Source organism: Anarhichas minor, unplaced genomic scaffold (assembly GCF_050575085.1).
Source record: "Anarhichas minor isolate MPS153535 unplaced genomic scaffold, ASM5057508v1 ptg000002l, whole genome shotgun sequence".
Lineage (NCBI taxonomy): Eukaryota > Metazoa > Chordata > Actinopteri > Perciformes > Anarhichadidae > Anarhichas > Anarhichas minor.
The window spans coordinates 5,210,936-5,226,612 of NW_027466448.1; the positions used below are offsets into that span (position 1 = coordinate 5,210,936).

Consider the following 15,677-nt stretch of genomic DNA (forward strand, 5'->3'; position numbering starts at 1 on the left):
ACAAATAGAAAAAGTAACATTTTAAGTTAGTTACAGTCAAATTATGACTTTTCTGTGCATTCCAGACTACCACTTTAGAGGTTTATAGCATGACAGGTAGCATCCAGTAAACAACAAAGAATGTGTTGACTCACCGTAGGAGCCTCTCCCGGCCATTTTATGGAACTGCTGCCAGGTGAGTGGACCCTGAACATGCTGGATGTTTTCCCAGGTCCGTCCTGTTCTCTTCTTCTGGATCGCATCCTGCAAGAAAGGCTGCAGAGATAGCAGCATACGGACCATGTCCTGGGACGACAACATGTTCATGTCCACCACTGTGGAGATTGGCAGACACACAAACAAAAAGGATAAACAGATGCACACACATGTTAAGTTAACATGATTCCATACACAACAAAAACAAATGAACACACACAAAACACATCTATACATAGATTAGATAACACAAAGGCAGCTGGACATACATTAAAATACTATTCTCACTAAAGATCTGTGAAGTAGGGCTGTATTTAAGAGAGTTGATCACACAATGTTATCCCGAGGATGCATTCAATTATTTGTATGTTGTATATTTTTCAAACCCCTTCTTACCATTTGTATGAGGCCAGGAGTGAAGAGCTGTACTTCTGACAACAGCTGCATCTACTTTTCCTCCTGTGGGGTTATCCACATACTGCAACCCCTGCTCCAAGGCATTGTAACAGTCCACGCAGGCATCACTCCCATCCGCCCACTGCTTTTCAGACATCCAGCTTTGGAGCAGTGCTCCCTTGCGGCCATGGCAGGAACAGCTGAGGGGGAGATGCAGTGATGCCAGGGAGGAAATAGGCTGGGAACAGTGCTCCTGCAGAAGGACCATGACTAACGGAGAGGCGGGGGCTGCGTCCTGTGCACGCTTGGCCCTGGGGTCACCCATAGTTGGATCCCGCCGGCAAAGAGCCAGCTTTCTCTCGGCCGCCCGGCCGACCTCAGAAGTCCGGCCGTAAATATCCAGCTCATCCTCCAGGAAGAGGCCCGTGCCATGGGCCAGCCGCCTGTTCACAATGGCACTGAAGCCACACATACAGCGGTACTGATCTTCACAAGTGGAATCAGGGATATACACCCCCACATCTGCTCCTTTGACATTCATATTGCAGGCACAGATACAGCAGCTGTCAAAGTTGCGATCCTTGAAGACGTTGAGTACGGAGTCTGAGAGCAGGAGGATAGCATACAGGCTGTGGGCCTCAGGCAGGGAGGGTCCTGGCCGAGCTAGGGGATCTACAGAGCTAAGAGGCAGGCTGGTGGAGGGCGTGGAGACCGGTGAGCTGAGCTCAGTACCATCTTGCTTCACTGAACCCTGCCCAGAGCTCGCAGCGTTAATACCCCTTGGCGTACGAGGGGTTCGCGGAGTGGGCACAGAGAAGCGGGGAGTGGCAGGAGATGGGAGGATGCCGGCGATGGTGCTCACAGAGGCAGTGGTGGCACTCATCTGGCCGTACTCTTGATCTGTGAGGGCGTTGACACTTGGCATGTTTCTGGAAAACACACACATTGAAGGAAAGACAAACATGATTACTTCAGATGTCTGGGCAGCAGCTCTAAGAGGCTGCTCCTTACATCCAAACAGAGCATCCTTAGAGAGCAGCACTCTTTCTAGTGACGATAAAAAGCTAACCTCACATAGTACTCCTTTAGAAACCATAAACCCCAGCACAACACTCTTTTTTATACAATAATAGCACAATTACCTTTATGGACATTGAAGATCGGTTAGTCATAAAAGCTTGTCACAGCTGACTACTCACGTGTATCCATCTCTGATGAAAGTGGTATTCTGGGAATGCATGACCGGGAAATGCTCCATTTTGGGCAAGAGGGCCCACGACGGACGATAGTAGCATTGCTCGGTAATCTTGAGTTGTGGTAGAGTCTGGCTGGGTAAGCAGGCGAGTGGCGCAAACATGGAGGAGCCTATCTGTGGCTGGACAGAGACGATATGAGTGGAAAATATAATTGAATCAATCAGCAACATAGACAAAAAAGTAAAAGAGCATAAGAGTCTAACATTTGTTTAATGTCAACAACTCCACTACCATAATAATACTGCAGTCAGTACAGATGTCTGTCTCACAACACAAGCTACAGGTATCAGTGAAACAATTCCAACAAGATGTGTGAGCATGATCAGCTGCTCAGGAGCTGACTGCCAGTCAGTCAACAAGTCCTTGTATCGACTTCCCCTTGATGAGAGTTTTAAATAGATGAAAGTAATTAATGAAAGTAATGAACTAGTCAAAGTCCTTATTATCATAGAAAAGTGTAATTTCCTCTGTTCACACTTGACGATGTTGCTGTATGGGCTGTTAATTGGGGATCGATCCACCTCTCCTCACCTTGAGATCCTCCTGCCTGGGACTGGCCATGCCCTCCTCAATCTCCATCCTATATTCAGTAAAGTGGGCGGAGGCTAAAGGCAGCAGGTGGTCAGCCGCTCCGCTGGGTGCAGGGGGCTCTTGGCTCGGAGTGTCACGATACATCATGATGGGAGAGAAGGCTGGGTGCTGCTCTAAGGACGGTGGGGTGGGAAACATTCTCTGGAGGTCTGCTACTGCTGAAAGGAGACAGATATGGAAAAGAGATGGAGAGGGGAGGAGGAGGAGGAGGAGAGGGAGGAAAGTAGTTTACAAAGGTGTAATGGGACAAAACATAAAAAAACTGTAGTTAGATAGAAATGTATTTCACTAAATACTCGTCGAAGTGACTCACTTGATGGATAAGGTACAGCAACTCTCCCTTCTTTCCCCAGAGGACGATCTTCTGTTGATACTGGTAGCTTGGTTGAGTGCTGGTTGGGGTAAACAGTTATGTGTAAAAACTAATTATTACACATAATAATGGAGGATCAGCTTTAATTGATAACATTTTTTCAGCCTCAGAATATTTAAGCATAAAACATAATGAGATAAATATACTGATATCTAATATCAGTGCCTGTGTTTCCAATAAATCATTTGAGTCAGACAGAATATCTGACATGCTGTTCGTTAAAAGAAAAAATACATATATGTCAGACTATAGTACATAAACCATGATGCCTCACCCCCAACTCTTCCTCATCTTCATCAAATATGTTGTCGAGATCAGAGATGTTGACCACCAGATCTTTCTCTCTGGTCAGAGAAGGGTTGCCTTTGGCAGCTGCATCGTCCTGACCTGATTCATCTACAACAACACACGAACAACTTTAGGTCAATGCTTTCAAATTGCCCATCACTAATTGCACTGTGAAATATCAGGATAGTGTAGAATATGTATATGATGTTGATGGCGGCGCTCATGTCCCACCTGACTTTGGAGCCGAGTTAAAAATGGACATAGCATCATTCCCATCAGGCAGTGCTCCATTGCTGGTGATTTCTTCTCCCTTGTGAATAAAAAAGGAAATAAGAATATTCTCAGATGAAGTCCAGCTGCATTGTGTTTTTAAAACTCTTTAAAACTGTGTCCTACCTTGGCCTTCTTGCTGGGTCCTTGACCCTTTAACCTCTTGGAAGAGGAGAAAGTGTACTCAATGTCTCCTTCCTTAAAATCGTAAGGATCGTCCCCAGGCTCCCGCAGTGCCTCCACACCTGAATGCTGGGACAGCCCCAAAGTGTGGATGTGGTCCCTCACCCTCTCATCCGAGATCTTAAATCTCTTGTGAGTCTGTGTATATAGTCTGGAGGAGAAAAAGAGACAAATGCAATCAAGCAATGTGTAGTAGTAGTTCTTTCTTTCTGTCTAACTTGGTTTCTTTTTTGGTCTCGTATCTTATCTCGTAAATAACTCTTCTCATATCTAATCAATGCTTTCATTGGATATGTCAATCCCCCAGTTTTTACGGTTGATGTTTTGTGTCTAGTATGATTCTGGCTCAGGCAGCAATATCCAATGTTTCCAGAAGCCTAGAATCTCTTTATCTGTATTCTAAGTTCATCTTTGCTCTTCCTCTCCCAACTTTTTGTTTTGCAAACACTGCTGTGGTTTCTCTCTCCTACCTCTTTAGCAGAGCTCCTTCAGTGGCTGTCTCTGTCTTCACTTCCTCTAATTTATCAGTGGGGATTTCACAGGGTCTGCAGTCAGTCTTATCAGTCCTCGGAGTCCTGAAGCCTCTCCACCAGCCGGCCCCGTTCTTCCTCTGCCTCAGCAGAGCTGTATACACTGCTGTCTCGCTGGTAATCAACCCCAGCCCTAAAGCCCCATCGTGACAGACAGGAATATCCACAGGCCCATCCAGGACGTCTGGGTCCTGCACTCGGGGATGTGGGCTGAGTGTGGGCGGAAGTGGAGACATTGGCGAATGGAGAAGGGAATCAGGGGCTTTTCTGCCATTGGAGAGAGGTTTGGGATACTTGCAGCTTGGCAGAGCAGCCAGAGGCTCCATGGAAGGCTCCAGAGCCACAAGACCCCCAAGGTGAGGCCCTCCTGGTGAGTCTTGTTCCAGAGGGGTCTCCTGAGTGACGGATAGACGATGGTGGAAGGGGATCATGGCTGGCCTCTTGGACTGTTTGTCAGCCTTTTCTGTCTTGTCACTGGTCTTGTGTTTGGGCAGGGAGGGAGGGTATAATGACGGGCCGGAGGACTGAGTGGGGTTGGCACTATTCTGGGGGTTGGCAGTGGATGTGGTGGTCAGATTCAACTTCTGCTGCTTCAGCCTGCAACAAAGTCAAGGTTGAAGAAAAATGAATTTAAAAAAACGAGTGAAAACCTGCTTTAAGTTAATTGTCACAGAGATCACACTGCATAGTATGGTATAAATATAATGCTGGTATTGAACAGCTTGGATGTTGCTCTGTGGTACCTGGAGCAGCTGCAGGACGCTCTCGCTCCCAGATCGTTAAAGTCCCACGTGGTTACTCCATTAGGCACTTCTTTCTTAAGCGATATGTCAGTTGGCGGATTCAATCTGCGGGGAACAAAAAGATCCATGAGGGCGCCAGATCAACTGCATTGCTGCACCTCCACAGTGATCACACCAAACATTGGAAACAAAACTCAGCGATGGTTGAACTTACACATGCTGAGGCTGGTTGAGATAGCACTCCCTCCAGGCCTGATGGACTACCTGACAGGTTAGCTTCTTCCCAGAATGCTTTGGGCTGATGCTGGCGACCCCCATGCTGTTGTCTGGCGTGGGGACACTGGAGATGGAGGTCACAAAGCCGCTGTCCGCTGAAACGATTAGGGTGGAACAGATGTTGAAATGCAGGACTAAGCATGGGATCATTTTGTATGTCATTTCCTGTATGAAGGTGCTTCTGTGTGTGTTTTACCTGAGCAGGGCTGCTGCGGTGACGTTGGCGGTGTGAGCGGCACGCTGCAGTGGTTTGGCTCCCTGCTGAGGCCCTGAGCTGCAGCAACAGGTGGAGACTGCTCCAGTGGTAGGTCCCCCTGGGCTATCAGCACTAAAGCAGCTGGGTAGGTCATCCTCACTCCTCCTAAGAAGACGAAAAGGAGAAGGGGATTAGTCACCGTTATGAAACAAAAGGGTGGCAGCTACTCATTTTTACCGGCAAGGTTTATTGAGCACCATTTGTTGGAGTCAGTTAAAACAACAGCTAGTTTTTAAGCATTTTTATTAAGCTATACCCCTTAAATAATGATTATGCCTAAAATATATTGAGCAACTAATCATTCATTAATATTTTGCTGAAGAAAAGGATATAAGAATCTATATACTTTATGCAATCTACTTGCTCCTTATCCATTAATGTATTCACACACGGTCACTGCTCATATAAAACACATCATCCTGAATCCCTCCACACTCGCTTTGTCACTATCGTTTCAGGCAGCAAAGACTAGATAGACTTTCCGTCTTATATGTAAAAGCTATTGGTATCCATATGAGGTTTGATTATAATCAGGTCAAACCAACACGGTGGGATCAGACTGATTAGGCAAAGCTGTTAGAGTAACTCCCCGGGAGGGGGGGGGGGGGGGTTTGCCTCGACTTCCCTATCTTTCCATTCGGTCTGTCCTGCTCTCTCCTCCCTTTCAGTCATTTCCCTTTTTCCACTCTTGAGATGTGATAAACGACTGTGAGGATCATTGCAGCCAAAGTACACTTCAATAGCACCCCGTCCACTAATACCTCAGCTCAAACTGCCCGGGAGACAGCACGGAGACGGAGGCTCTGCGCACTCTTTTAAATCCAGCAAACGTGTTGATTTTTTTCCATACCTACGATGACCTCCACTGCCGCGTGACAGTTGCGATCATAGGCCTGGCTTGCTTCTTCTTTTGCCTTTTCTCCACTTCCCTCTTTCTGCGGAAGTACCACGGGGTAGAAGTAGCTCCACTCCTCCATCAGCTTCCGTGTCGCTGGGTCACTCATCTTGAAGGCCTGACCTGTTAGAGTGCCGCTCAGACCGTACGGACTCAGGATAACTGCAGGTGGATAAAACAGATCGTAAGAAGGGAAAACAGGGTGTAGGGCTGAACTCTACCAAAGAAATTCTAAGTCGATTAACATACATAAGATGTTGTCGACTAATCAATTAGTCGATTTAATCGACAATTCTGTAAAACCGAGTTTCTCCACAAAGAATCACACAATAGCACCTCTTTAATTCTTGTGTTTACCAGAGATTACAACATTACACATCAGGTTTTGTAAGTTATGGCATGTTGTATTATTATAACCCATGTCTGGTTGTACTTCATTGAAGCGCACGCTTACTCATCATACTTTTTGTTTTGTTCCGTGTACATAATAAGAATAAAAAAACAATAGCCTTCTGCCATTACCTTGTATAGGTGTGCTGGAGGTCTGTGCGAGGTGGATGTGGTGCTCTGTGACGTGGTATGCAGGCTGGTGCTGGGCGATCTCCACACTCGTGCACACGTTGCTCTCCCCGTGGAGGAAGAAGGAGAAGGAGCACGATAGGTGTTCACTGGAGACAGGAGACAGAAAATGGTTTCGACCGTGAGCCCACAGACAGTACAGGAATGTAGTGGTGTATATCTTCTCTGTGTGCATCAGTGAGCTGATCATAGAAAGATGTGAACAATATCTTTCACACCATGAAAAATGTTATTAATTGGCATTATGAGTTTGCAGTGTAAAACAGAATCTCGTTGTCCAATTACATGAACATTTCCGCACAACTGTTAACATAATTGAATCGAGATGTAAATGTAATCAAAATCACATTTAATTATGTTAAATGCGAGATTAACCCATAAATCACATCTATTGCAACACAAACGTACAACGCGGATGTGCTGATCTTTCGGGCAGCGGCATGACAGACGATGAGCGCTTTTCTCCAAACAGCAATTTAGAGAACAACACTCGCAATGTGACTTTGCAAGAGCCTCGCTAAGCTCTACCTACATTGATCATCTTCATCATTTCCCACACGGGCTCCTTATTGCAGGTATAAATCCTCATTTGCTTATGACTGATTGTGGCGACTACATGTTTACATATGCAGCGCTCTCTTTATTACACAGCCCAGGCATAGTTCATCAGGCATTGCTCCTTTTTTTTTTAATCTCAGAGGAGGAATTGTTGGGGCCTTATTGCAATCTACATACCAGTGGGCGGGCTGGACATCATTAACAACCAAGACGGCTTCACTGATGTATATTTTTAATCTATAAAGCTCCTTACCACCTTGGTTTGTATATATATCAGACTGAGAATAAAGTCAGCATGTACTGTAATCTCTTTGTGATTACCATGCAATATCTCCTTTGCCCTGAGGGAGCTGGACCTCCATTTGAGCTGTAATGGATCATCAAATTCAATAAAATGGCCAGTTCCACACAGTCACTCATGGGCAGAACTAAACACAGTCTTGAGGGAGCCAAATATCTTTTGATGTTGGCCGTGGCAGCCTCCAGATGGCGCCGAGTGTACCCAAAGAGAGAAGAAGAGGCCAATTTCCCTGCTCCATAAACATTCCTGATGCTCCCGGAGAATAAATACACCCTCATATCTGGTGGTTTAAACACAATCGTGCACAATCACAGGAGGAGGAGCAGAGCTAAAGTGCATACATAGCATACACAAGCACAAGTCGCCTTCGCACCTATACAGGCACACAGCAGCGCTAGTCTATCATTTCCACAATTCACATCTGTACAATGCATGAGTCAAAATGCTTTCAATTCCGCTGCTCTCCAACCTTGTCCTCGGTGCATCATTACACATATGAAGAGCTATATATAGCTGCATGGGGAAGCTCAGGGGAACAGCTGCAAGTCAAGAGTACCACCAGTCCAGCTAACTGACATGCCCTCATGCAACCGTCAATGAGTCTATTGAAAAGCATAAAGATAAATGCTCCAATTGTCTTCTGTGTTTGCAGTGATTCTTCATGAAGTCATTTACTTATATTGATAGACACGGCTAATGGCACTTAAGACAAATAAGCTAGGAAGTCTTTTTATGGGTTTTTTCATAGGGTGATTGATTGATTGATAAATTGTATGTATTTTCCCGTGTTACACTTTCTGCTCTGGCTGCCCTGTACAGATTAAATAAGGCTCTGAAATGAAGCATCCATTAGAATTTATTTCCCTCTTGTGATGATAATTCTGTTTATATATTTTTATGAGATGTGTGAGGACTGATCGGGACTGATGCGAGTACAAAAACATGACTCCCTCAAGACCCCTCGTAAAAAACGGCAGCTCTTGCCAAATACCGGGGAATCGCTGTCGAAAATCATCTGTTGTCTCTTTGTATCGTTGTCTCTTTCTCCGTCATGGAATCAGACAGCAAAGCAGAAGAATTAGTGGCTCAACACTTTTGATATTTCAGGAAGTATTGTGTGCCGATAAAGAATTGTTCACCTTGGTGCTCTCAATTAAATCTACCTGATACATTATAAAGCAGAGGCCAAAGAAGGCCACTGACGAATATGATATCATTTTCAATTAAATATTGTGTACAGAGAGGCAATCGGTCTTCATTAACTAATGTGCAACTATTATGACCGAAGACCTATTATAGCTGCAATAAAGTGCAATTAAATGTGATTCAGGGAAAAGCACAACTATAAAAAGAGCATCAAACTGTAGGCTGACGGCTGGTAGATTGATGCTCCCTGTCCTTTTACAAAGGGCATTTTTCTGCACAGTAAGCGGGTGTGAGTGTGTGGACACACAGGGCTTCTTGCATCCTCGGGGGACATTTGTGCACTCGGCAAGCGTGCGTGCAAGTGTGTGTTTTTTTTTTTTTTTATATATATATGTGTGTGAGTACAGTGGACAGAGATGTGAGGCAGCTGTGTGTGCTGGGCTGCATGAGTACAGGTATTAATAAATGAAGAGGAGTGATGGCTGAGACTCGCCTCAGGGCTGACAGTACTGGAGAGATATAGAGAGAGGAGAGAGAGAGAGACAGAGGGAGAGAGGGAGGGAAGAGGGGGTGTGTGGTGGGGGATTGAGAAAAAGAAGTGAGTGAGAGGAGGAAGAGCAGGGCAGAAAGAAAGACGGCAATAGAAAACGATGGAGACAGAGTGAGCACTAGAGGTAGAGCAATTAAAGAAATTCATGAACAAGAGAGGAAAAGGGGAAAATAGAAGGATAGAGAGGAAATTAGGAAGACAAGGAAGGGAAGATAAAGTGTACAATGAGGAGTGAGAGCAAAACGAGTGTGAGAGAAAGAGGAGGAGGTGAATAATTCAGTGCCACGCACTACAATTGCTGCACACATATCGATGAGATCAGAGTTTTAATGGGTGGCTACTGAGCACACTTTTATGGTGAAATCAATCAGGGAATGTAGATCCGGAGAACACACACACAGTGTACGTCTGTGTGTCTATTTCATTTGGCTCCATATGTACGGTAAGCCAAGTATATGCCAGCGTTAACAGCAAAAAAAAAAAAACAGTAAAATATATGATATCATATGTGTGCGAATGTGTATATATGGTATGCATGCAGAGGGAAGACAACATGTGACAACAGACATTATGTGCATCGCATGAATGCCACTGAAAAAAAAGGTAAAGGGATTGTGTTGGTTTCATGTGACAACATGTGTCTTTGCTCCTCATCACAGCACCACCAGCCAGCCAGGCAGCCAGCAGGGGAGCTGCTTAATGTCCGACATGCATCATGGACTTGACACACATGCATCTGTGTGTACAATCACATGCACACGAAATAGGAATGGTTATCTCGGTTGTGGGGGCGCTCTCATGTCTAACCCCGTGGGAGTAAAACATAAAACAAGATTAGATTAGAGTTGGAAAGCAATAAACAGTTCAAAAGAAATGTGCACACAAAGCTTTTTTTCCCCCACTGTTAGAGGCATCTAAAGCCTATGATGTGATACCTTTGTTGAGATATCATTAACAGTCATGTGCACTAAGCAGGCATGATAGCATTTTCTTAAGACTCTCAAATCTGGGGGATTAATCTCCTTAATCTGTACCTTCAATGCTCTGTCTGCCACCACAGCAGCACTATTATGAGTTATCTTCATCTTTCTAGCTGCCTAACTCTTCCTACATGTTCTGAACAGATCTCTTGGGAACACAAGAAAGTCAACACTGCTCTGGTGGACCGATGTAGAGGATGTTTACCCTCTTATAAGATTTTATGAGCAGCATGTACACATACTCTGTCCACATGCTCTAAAAGTCCTTCCACTGCACCGGCACAATGTCTTTATTCCATACAAACTAATCCAACCAAAACACCAGTACTGTCAGACACGCAGGTGTGTGCGCATGTTCCTGCACGCACCCATTACACCCCAGTATTAACACGAGCATAAGGGGGATGCAGTTAGCTTGATGTATTATTCAGTGGCTCCCAGTGGGTGCTTTTAGCCAGTGTTGCTATCACAATGATTGTGCTCAAATACTGCTCCAACTATGTATATGGATTCATAATGAAAAGGTGCTCAAGGACACAAACTGTGCACACACACACACACACACACACACGCACACACACACACACACACACACACACACATCGCCTTCTCCATGGGCGCAAGAAGCAAAGAAAACAAAAAAAAATCAGTCTATCGCAGTCGAAATTAGATTTTTTTGTTAGTCCTGAAAAACAGCAAAAAATAACTGAATACTGGCTTTTACCTTCATGTCTGTGGTCCTAATTAAAAAAACGAGGGAAAGGGTCTGTTGGAAGGATGTTGCTGTGATGCATCACCATCCTCTCTATCGATCCGTGTGTTTTTTCTCTCTTTCTCTTCCTTTTCTCTCTCGCCCTCTCCCCTCCCAGTGGTTTTACCTTTACACGCCTCACGTGTCCTCTGCTTTCCGTCTCTAGAGAGACTCCAGACAACATGTAGAACAACATGTTTCAAAGGAGAAAATGCAAATTATTCAGTAATCCAAATATTTATCAAGGGTGAACGAAGGGATGCCACCCCTGAACTTTCACCTTAAAAGCACAAATAAATGACTTAAATAACACTGAACTAAACAGGACATCAGATACTGTCTCAGTCTTCTGGTGCATTAACATTTGAATGCATTAACATTTGAATGGCTCCAGTGCAAAGTTGTCAATCAATGAGTCTGCATAGATCTCATCTCTCTCTCTAAAAGCTGTTTACTGACGGAAGCACATATTATAGTAACCGTCAAATTCATAAATGACTGCAAAAGTGGTGCTATAGTTTTTATTGTTATTTTGCCATACACACAAATACAGAAACACACCTATTTCAGTGTTATTTACATAGTAGTGGCTTTGAGGTGGTTCCTTTGAAAAAAATGCCAAGACAGAGAGTTTTCTTCTGAAGAGAACCTCCACCTGAACACATGTTCGCCTCCTATTGCTCTGCAGAAACCAGTGAACTAGGAAGAGTTCCATCGACTTCCATTAAAAACATTACAACATCTTGAAGTTTCTCGCTCTAAAGTTTGCAGAAGTAGTTGATTGCAAAGCAAAAGTCTGGACGGCGGAATAATAAAGAGCAAGAGGAAGAATGAACGGGATGTCTTCTCCTTAAGGGTGCTACTAAAACGTATTTACTGACTGAAGTATTGAAAAACTAATTAAAAATGACTCACTCAACACTCTCTAAATCCTTGTGCTCTAAATCCAAACCCTGAGCCTTTTGTCACACCTGGTCTTTATAAGCCAGTCAATACTCAAGAAGAGTATTTTAGTCAGTCCACCATTCATTCAGTCAGTCACCTTCAAGTAATCACCTGGCTCGCAAGTGAACCAGTAGACGATCCAACACATCTAGGATCTTACACCATTTACCCATCAACTATTTCACATATTTACACTGATAATCTTTTTCTGTAATGAAAGTGAAAATTTGTTTAAAAAAACGATAACGATATATCAAAATTAAGCATTTTTTTCAGGTAATTCAATGAATAAATTGTCTTTTTGAAATAACCACGTGGTAACGTCGATTTTTGTTTGCTCCTGTGTGAACTAAATACTTGACTAAGTACTGACTATTTCCTCATTTTATTAGGAACTTTAGTGCAAAGATGATTAGATTGCCTGATGAATTTGAATTAGTAGTGCTTATTAATTCAGACAAAATATTGTGCATCACGACATCTCGATATATGATTTCATCACAATATGATTCAATTGAAAGAGGATGAATTATCATATTGAATTATCACCCAGCCCTTAAAACCATTCAATTTTTAAAAAAAGAATGTAATCTATCAAACTATTTCTAAAGCATTAACATCATTTCACATTAACATGTTTTGGCAGAAGCATGTGACTTTCTTTCTCTCACTTATTGCAAACTGGGAGTTCAAGTTTTTTTTAAGCCCCTGAAAGCACCGGGGGAAAGATTTAACCAAACATACCAATTATATATTGTTTAGTTTTTTACTTGTTGTTTGTTCTCGCCTGTCTGTTTATGATTAAACTTGATTAAATTACATTTATTTTCATATTAGGGAGGACTTTGTACAGATCCCCCCTGGCTCCCTTCCTCCCCAGCACATATATATCTATTCACTGCACTATTTTAATTGTACAAATGAATAAAAGTAAACTATCTTGGCATCAGTTAAAGTATCGCACAGGTCTAATCAGAGATGCACAGAGTGTTGGTAAAATGTGAAAGTGGTATGAGAAAAGAATGTTTTTAAAATATATATATTTTTGTTGTTGTTGTTTATATTTCTGGAGATTATGTGACCTTGTGATATGGCCTAACAGCAAATCTTTGTTGCCTAGGAGATGGCTAATTTTTCAATGTCATTGGTCCCTGGGGAGGAGAGGAGAGGAGAGGAGAGGAGAAGAGAGAGGAGAGGAGAGGAGAGGAGAGGAGAGAGGAGAGGAGAGGAGAGGAGAGGAGAAGAGAGAGGAGAGGAGAGGAGAGAGGAGAGGAGAGGAGAGGAGAGGAGAGGAGAAGAGAGAGGAGAGGAGAGGAGAGAGGAGAGGAGAGGAGAGGAGAGGAGAGAGGAGAGGAGTATTCTCGCAGGTCAAGTAAGGATTTCAGAGCTTTTTTTTTTTTAAAGTAGTTTAAATATAGAGCAACTTGCTTCTGTTTCATGGTCTAGCACCAGAGGACAGCTCTATTACACAGTAAAATGTATTAATATATTATTTATGCATGAGTATATGGTCATTAATGCCAATGAAAGCACCTAGATTAACAAATATACTGTGTAGTGGATTTGGCATGCATAGAATTGACTGAACTAACGAGAGAGAGACGGTCCATTCATCCGTCTATAGTAATGATTAATTTACGACCCCCCACCTCCCCACCACACACACCGAGCCTCCTCCCTGCTCTTCCTCTCTCTCTCGTGCCTCTTCTTTCACTCTCTGTATCCCTGTAACTCGCCCTCTTGCTCCCCTCAGCGTCTGATGCAATCCGTTACCAACCCAGAGTGCCTTCCTCTCATTCAGACACAAAGAGAGCACGAGTGTTGTGCTGAGAGAGGAGGAGGGGGACTGGGAGGAGGAGGGTGGTTAGGATGTGTCCTGGATGTGCCAATCCTCACTGTGCCCCTGGGACACATACGAGATAAACACCAGATAAGCCTGACAAAGGTGGTGGCGCTAAGGCACAGGAGTTGGCACGGGTAAGGGGGCATGGATATTAGCACTGAAGCGCCCCCTATTGGGGATAAAAGGCACAGTGTGGGAGTGAAGAAGAGACAAAGGAGCTGGCTACAGCTGAGGCAGGAGGTCAGTGTATGCCTAACTGAGCAATGTTCCCTCATGGCATGAAGATACTGACGGCCAGGGATCTGCAAGGGGTCCTTAAGGCTCACACTGTCAATTGTGGGGCAACACTGCTATTCTGGGAATGAGGGATGGTGTGTGTGTGCGTGTGTGTGTGTGTGTGTGTGTGTGTGTGTGTGTGTGTGTGTGTGTGTGGCCATGTAGGACAGCATGTGTGTTTGCAATGTGTGTTGGAAGCAAGCAGTGGGAAGGAAAAATGCCATGGATCCCTTAGACAATGTGACACATGCAACACCTGCACAGTGCAAGCATGCACCAGCATGGCTAGTGCTGCAGACATCTGCATACGATTTGTGCTCTATGTGCTTGAGAAAGATGCTCCCTTTCTCCCCTTCTCCCTCTGTCTCTCCTTCCAGGATGCTCAATAATTTACAGACAGAACAAGTCAGGATTGGCTCAGCAGGGGGCGTAGCAGCTGACAACATAATCATATAGAGCTGTCAAATGAGGATTTACATGATGCACAAAAGAGACACGCTTACATCTAAATCTCTGCACTGAAACACTGAGTGTAATTTCAGTAAAAGACATATGTTTGCATGCAGTATGTATGCGCACACACACACAACCACCACTTACCACACTAACGTAATTTACTGGTCAGTGACTCTATATGCTTCACTACCAGTCGGTAGCTTATAATGTTGGTTATATCTGGTCGTAATGTGTTTTTCCTCTTTTCTCTTCAAAGCAAAGTCTAAGCCTTTTCAGTCTGAGAATTATATTTGATTATCACCATGTGAGGCCAGAGGGTGAGAGATACAATGTGAGAAGTTTGGTGTCCATGTAGAGTGTTTTTAGGGTAAAATGTCCATTTGATTCACATCCTTTCCACTGTCAACAAACCATTCAGCGAGCCCTCGGGCCCTGCATGGAAGCACCTTTTTTTCCCCTTTAATTTACAAGAGTGCTTTTAGGTACAACAAATGTCACAGTCACGTCAGGCTTTCTATACGTATGCAATACAAGTGACACACACTCTCTTGAGATGACACACGGTGCGCCTCACTGAGGGACTTCCACCTGCTCTGAACAACTAAACCTGAGTTTGCTACAGCGCATCACAGCAGACTGCACTTGTGTCAGCAAGAGTTTTCTGTGCATCTCTCTAATTTGCACCACATCTGAATGACAATTGCAATTCACGGCTGTCTAGTTAAAAAACTACAACCATGAATAAAAGGATGTTTTTATTGTGTTTGCTCCCTCTAAGCGGTATACTAACAGATTTCTAAAATAAGCAATTTGACAGCTTAGCGGTTTCCTGCTTGAATGCATTCAAGCACCGCAGTTAGAGATGTAAGGAATGTTGCGTCCTCACCAGCAGAAGAAGTTGAAGTGGGCAGACTATAATGGCTGAAGCAACAAGCTGAGCAACTGTCATCACACCCACCCCCTCTTTTTTACTCTGTTTCAGTCTGTCTGACTGTCTCCCACATTGCCTACACATTTACACAGTGTGACACTGACACACA

At 44.0% G+C, this 15,677-nt stretch overlaps 1 protein-coding gene across 2 annotated transcripts in view; it reads right to left on the bottom strand.

Moving 5' to 3' along the window:
• Positions 1-15,677, bottom strand: part of LOC142945182 (mediator of RNA polymerase II transcription subunit 13-like) — a 69,165-nt gene that overhangs the window by 7,942 nt on the left and 45,546 nt on the right. Inside the window, exons 5-18 of one of the 2 annotated variants that reach the window (XM_076086614.1) lie at positions 6,775-6,920; positions 6,208-6,414; positions 5,298-5,462; positions 5,040-5,196; positions 4,826-4,930; positions 4,023-4,679; positions 3,496-3,703; positions 3,331-3,409; positions 3,086-3,207; positions 2,752-2,830; positions 2,379-2,593; positions 1,791-1,966; positions 592-1,520; positions 135-314 (exon numbers count right to left, since the gene is read on the bottom strand). In XM_076086614.1, the coding sequence (XP_075942729.1) occupies positions 135-314; positions 592-1,520; positions 1,791-1,966; positions 2,379-2,593; positions 2,752-2,830; positions 3,086-3,207; positions 3,331-3,409; positions 3,496-3,703; positions 4,023-4,679; positions 4,826-4,930; positions 5,040-5,196; positions 5,298-5,462; positions 6,208-6,414; positions 6,775-6,920 (3,425 nt within the window). Of the gene's footprint in view, positions 1-134; positions 315-591; positions 1,521-1,790; positions 1,967-2,378; positions 2,597-2,751; positions 2,831-3,085; positions 3,208-3,330; positions 3,410-3,495; positions 3,704-4,022; positions 4,680-4,825; positions 4,931-5,039; positions 5,197-5,297; positions 5,463-6,207; positions 6,415-6,774; positions 6,921-15,677 lie in introns of both variants that reach the window. The other variant, XM_076086606.1, reaches the window with a different exon arrangement.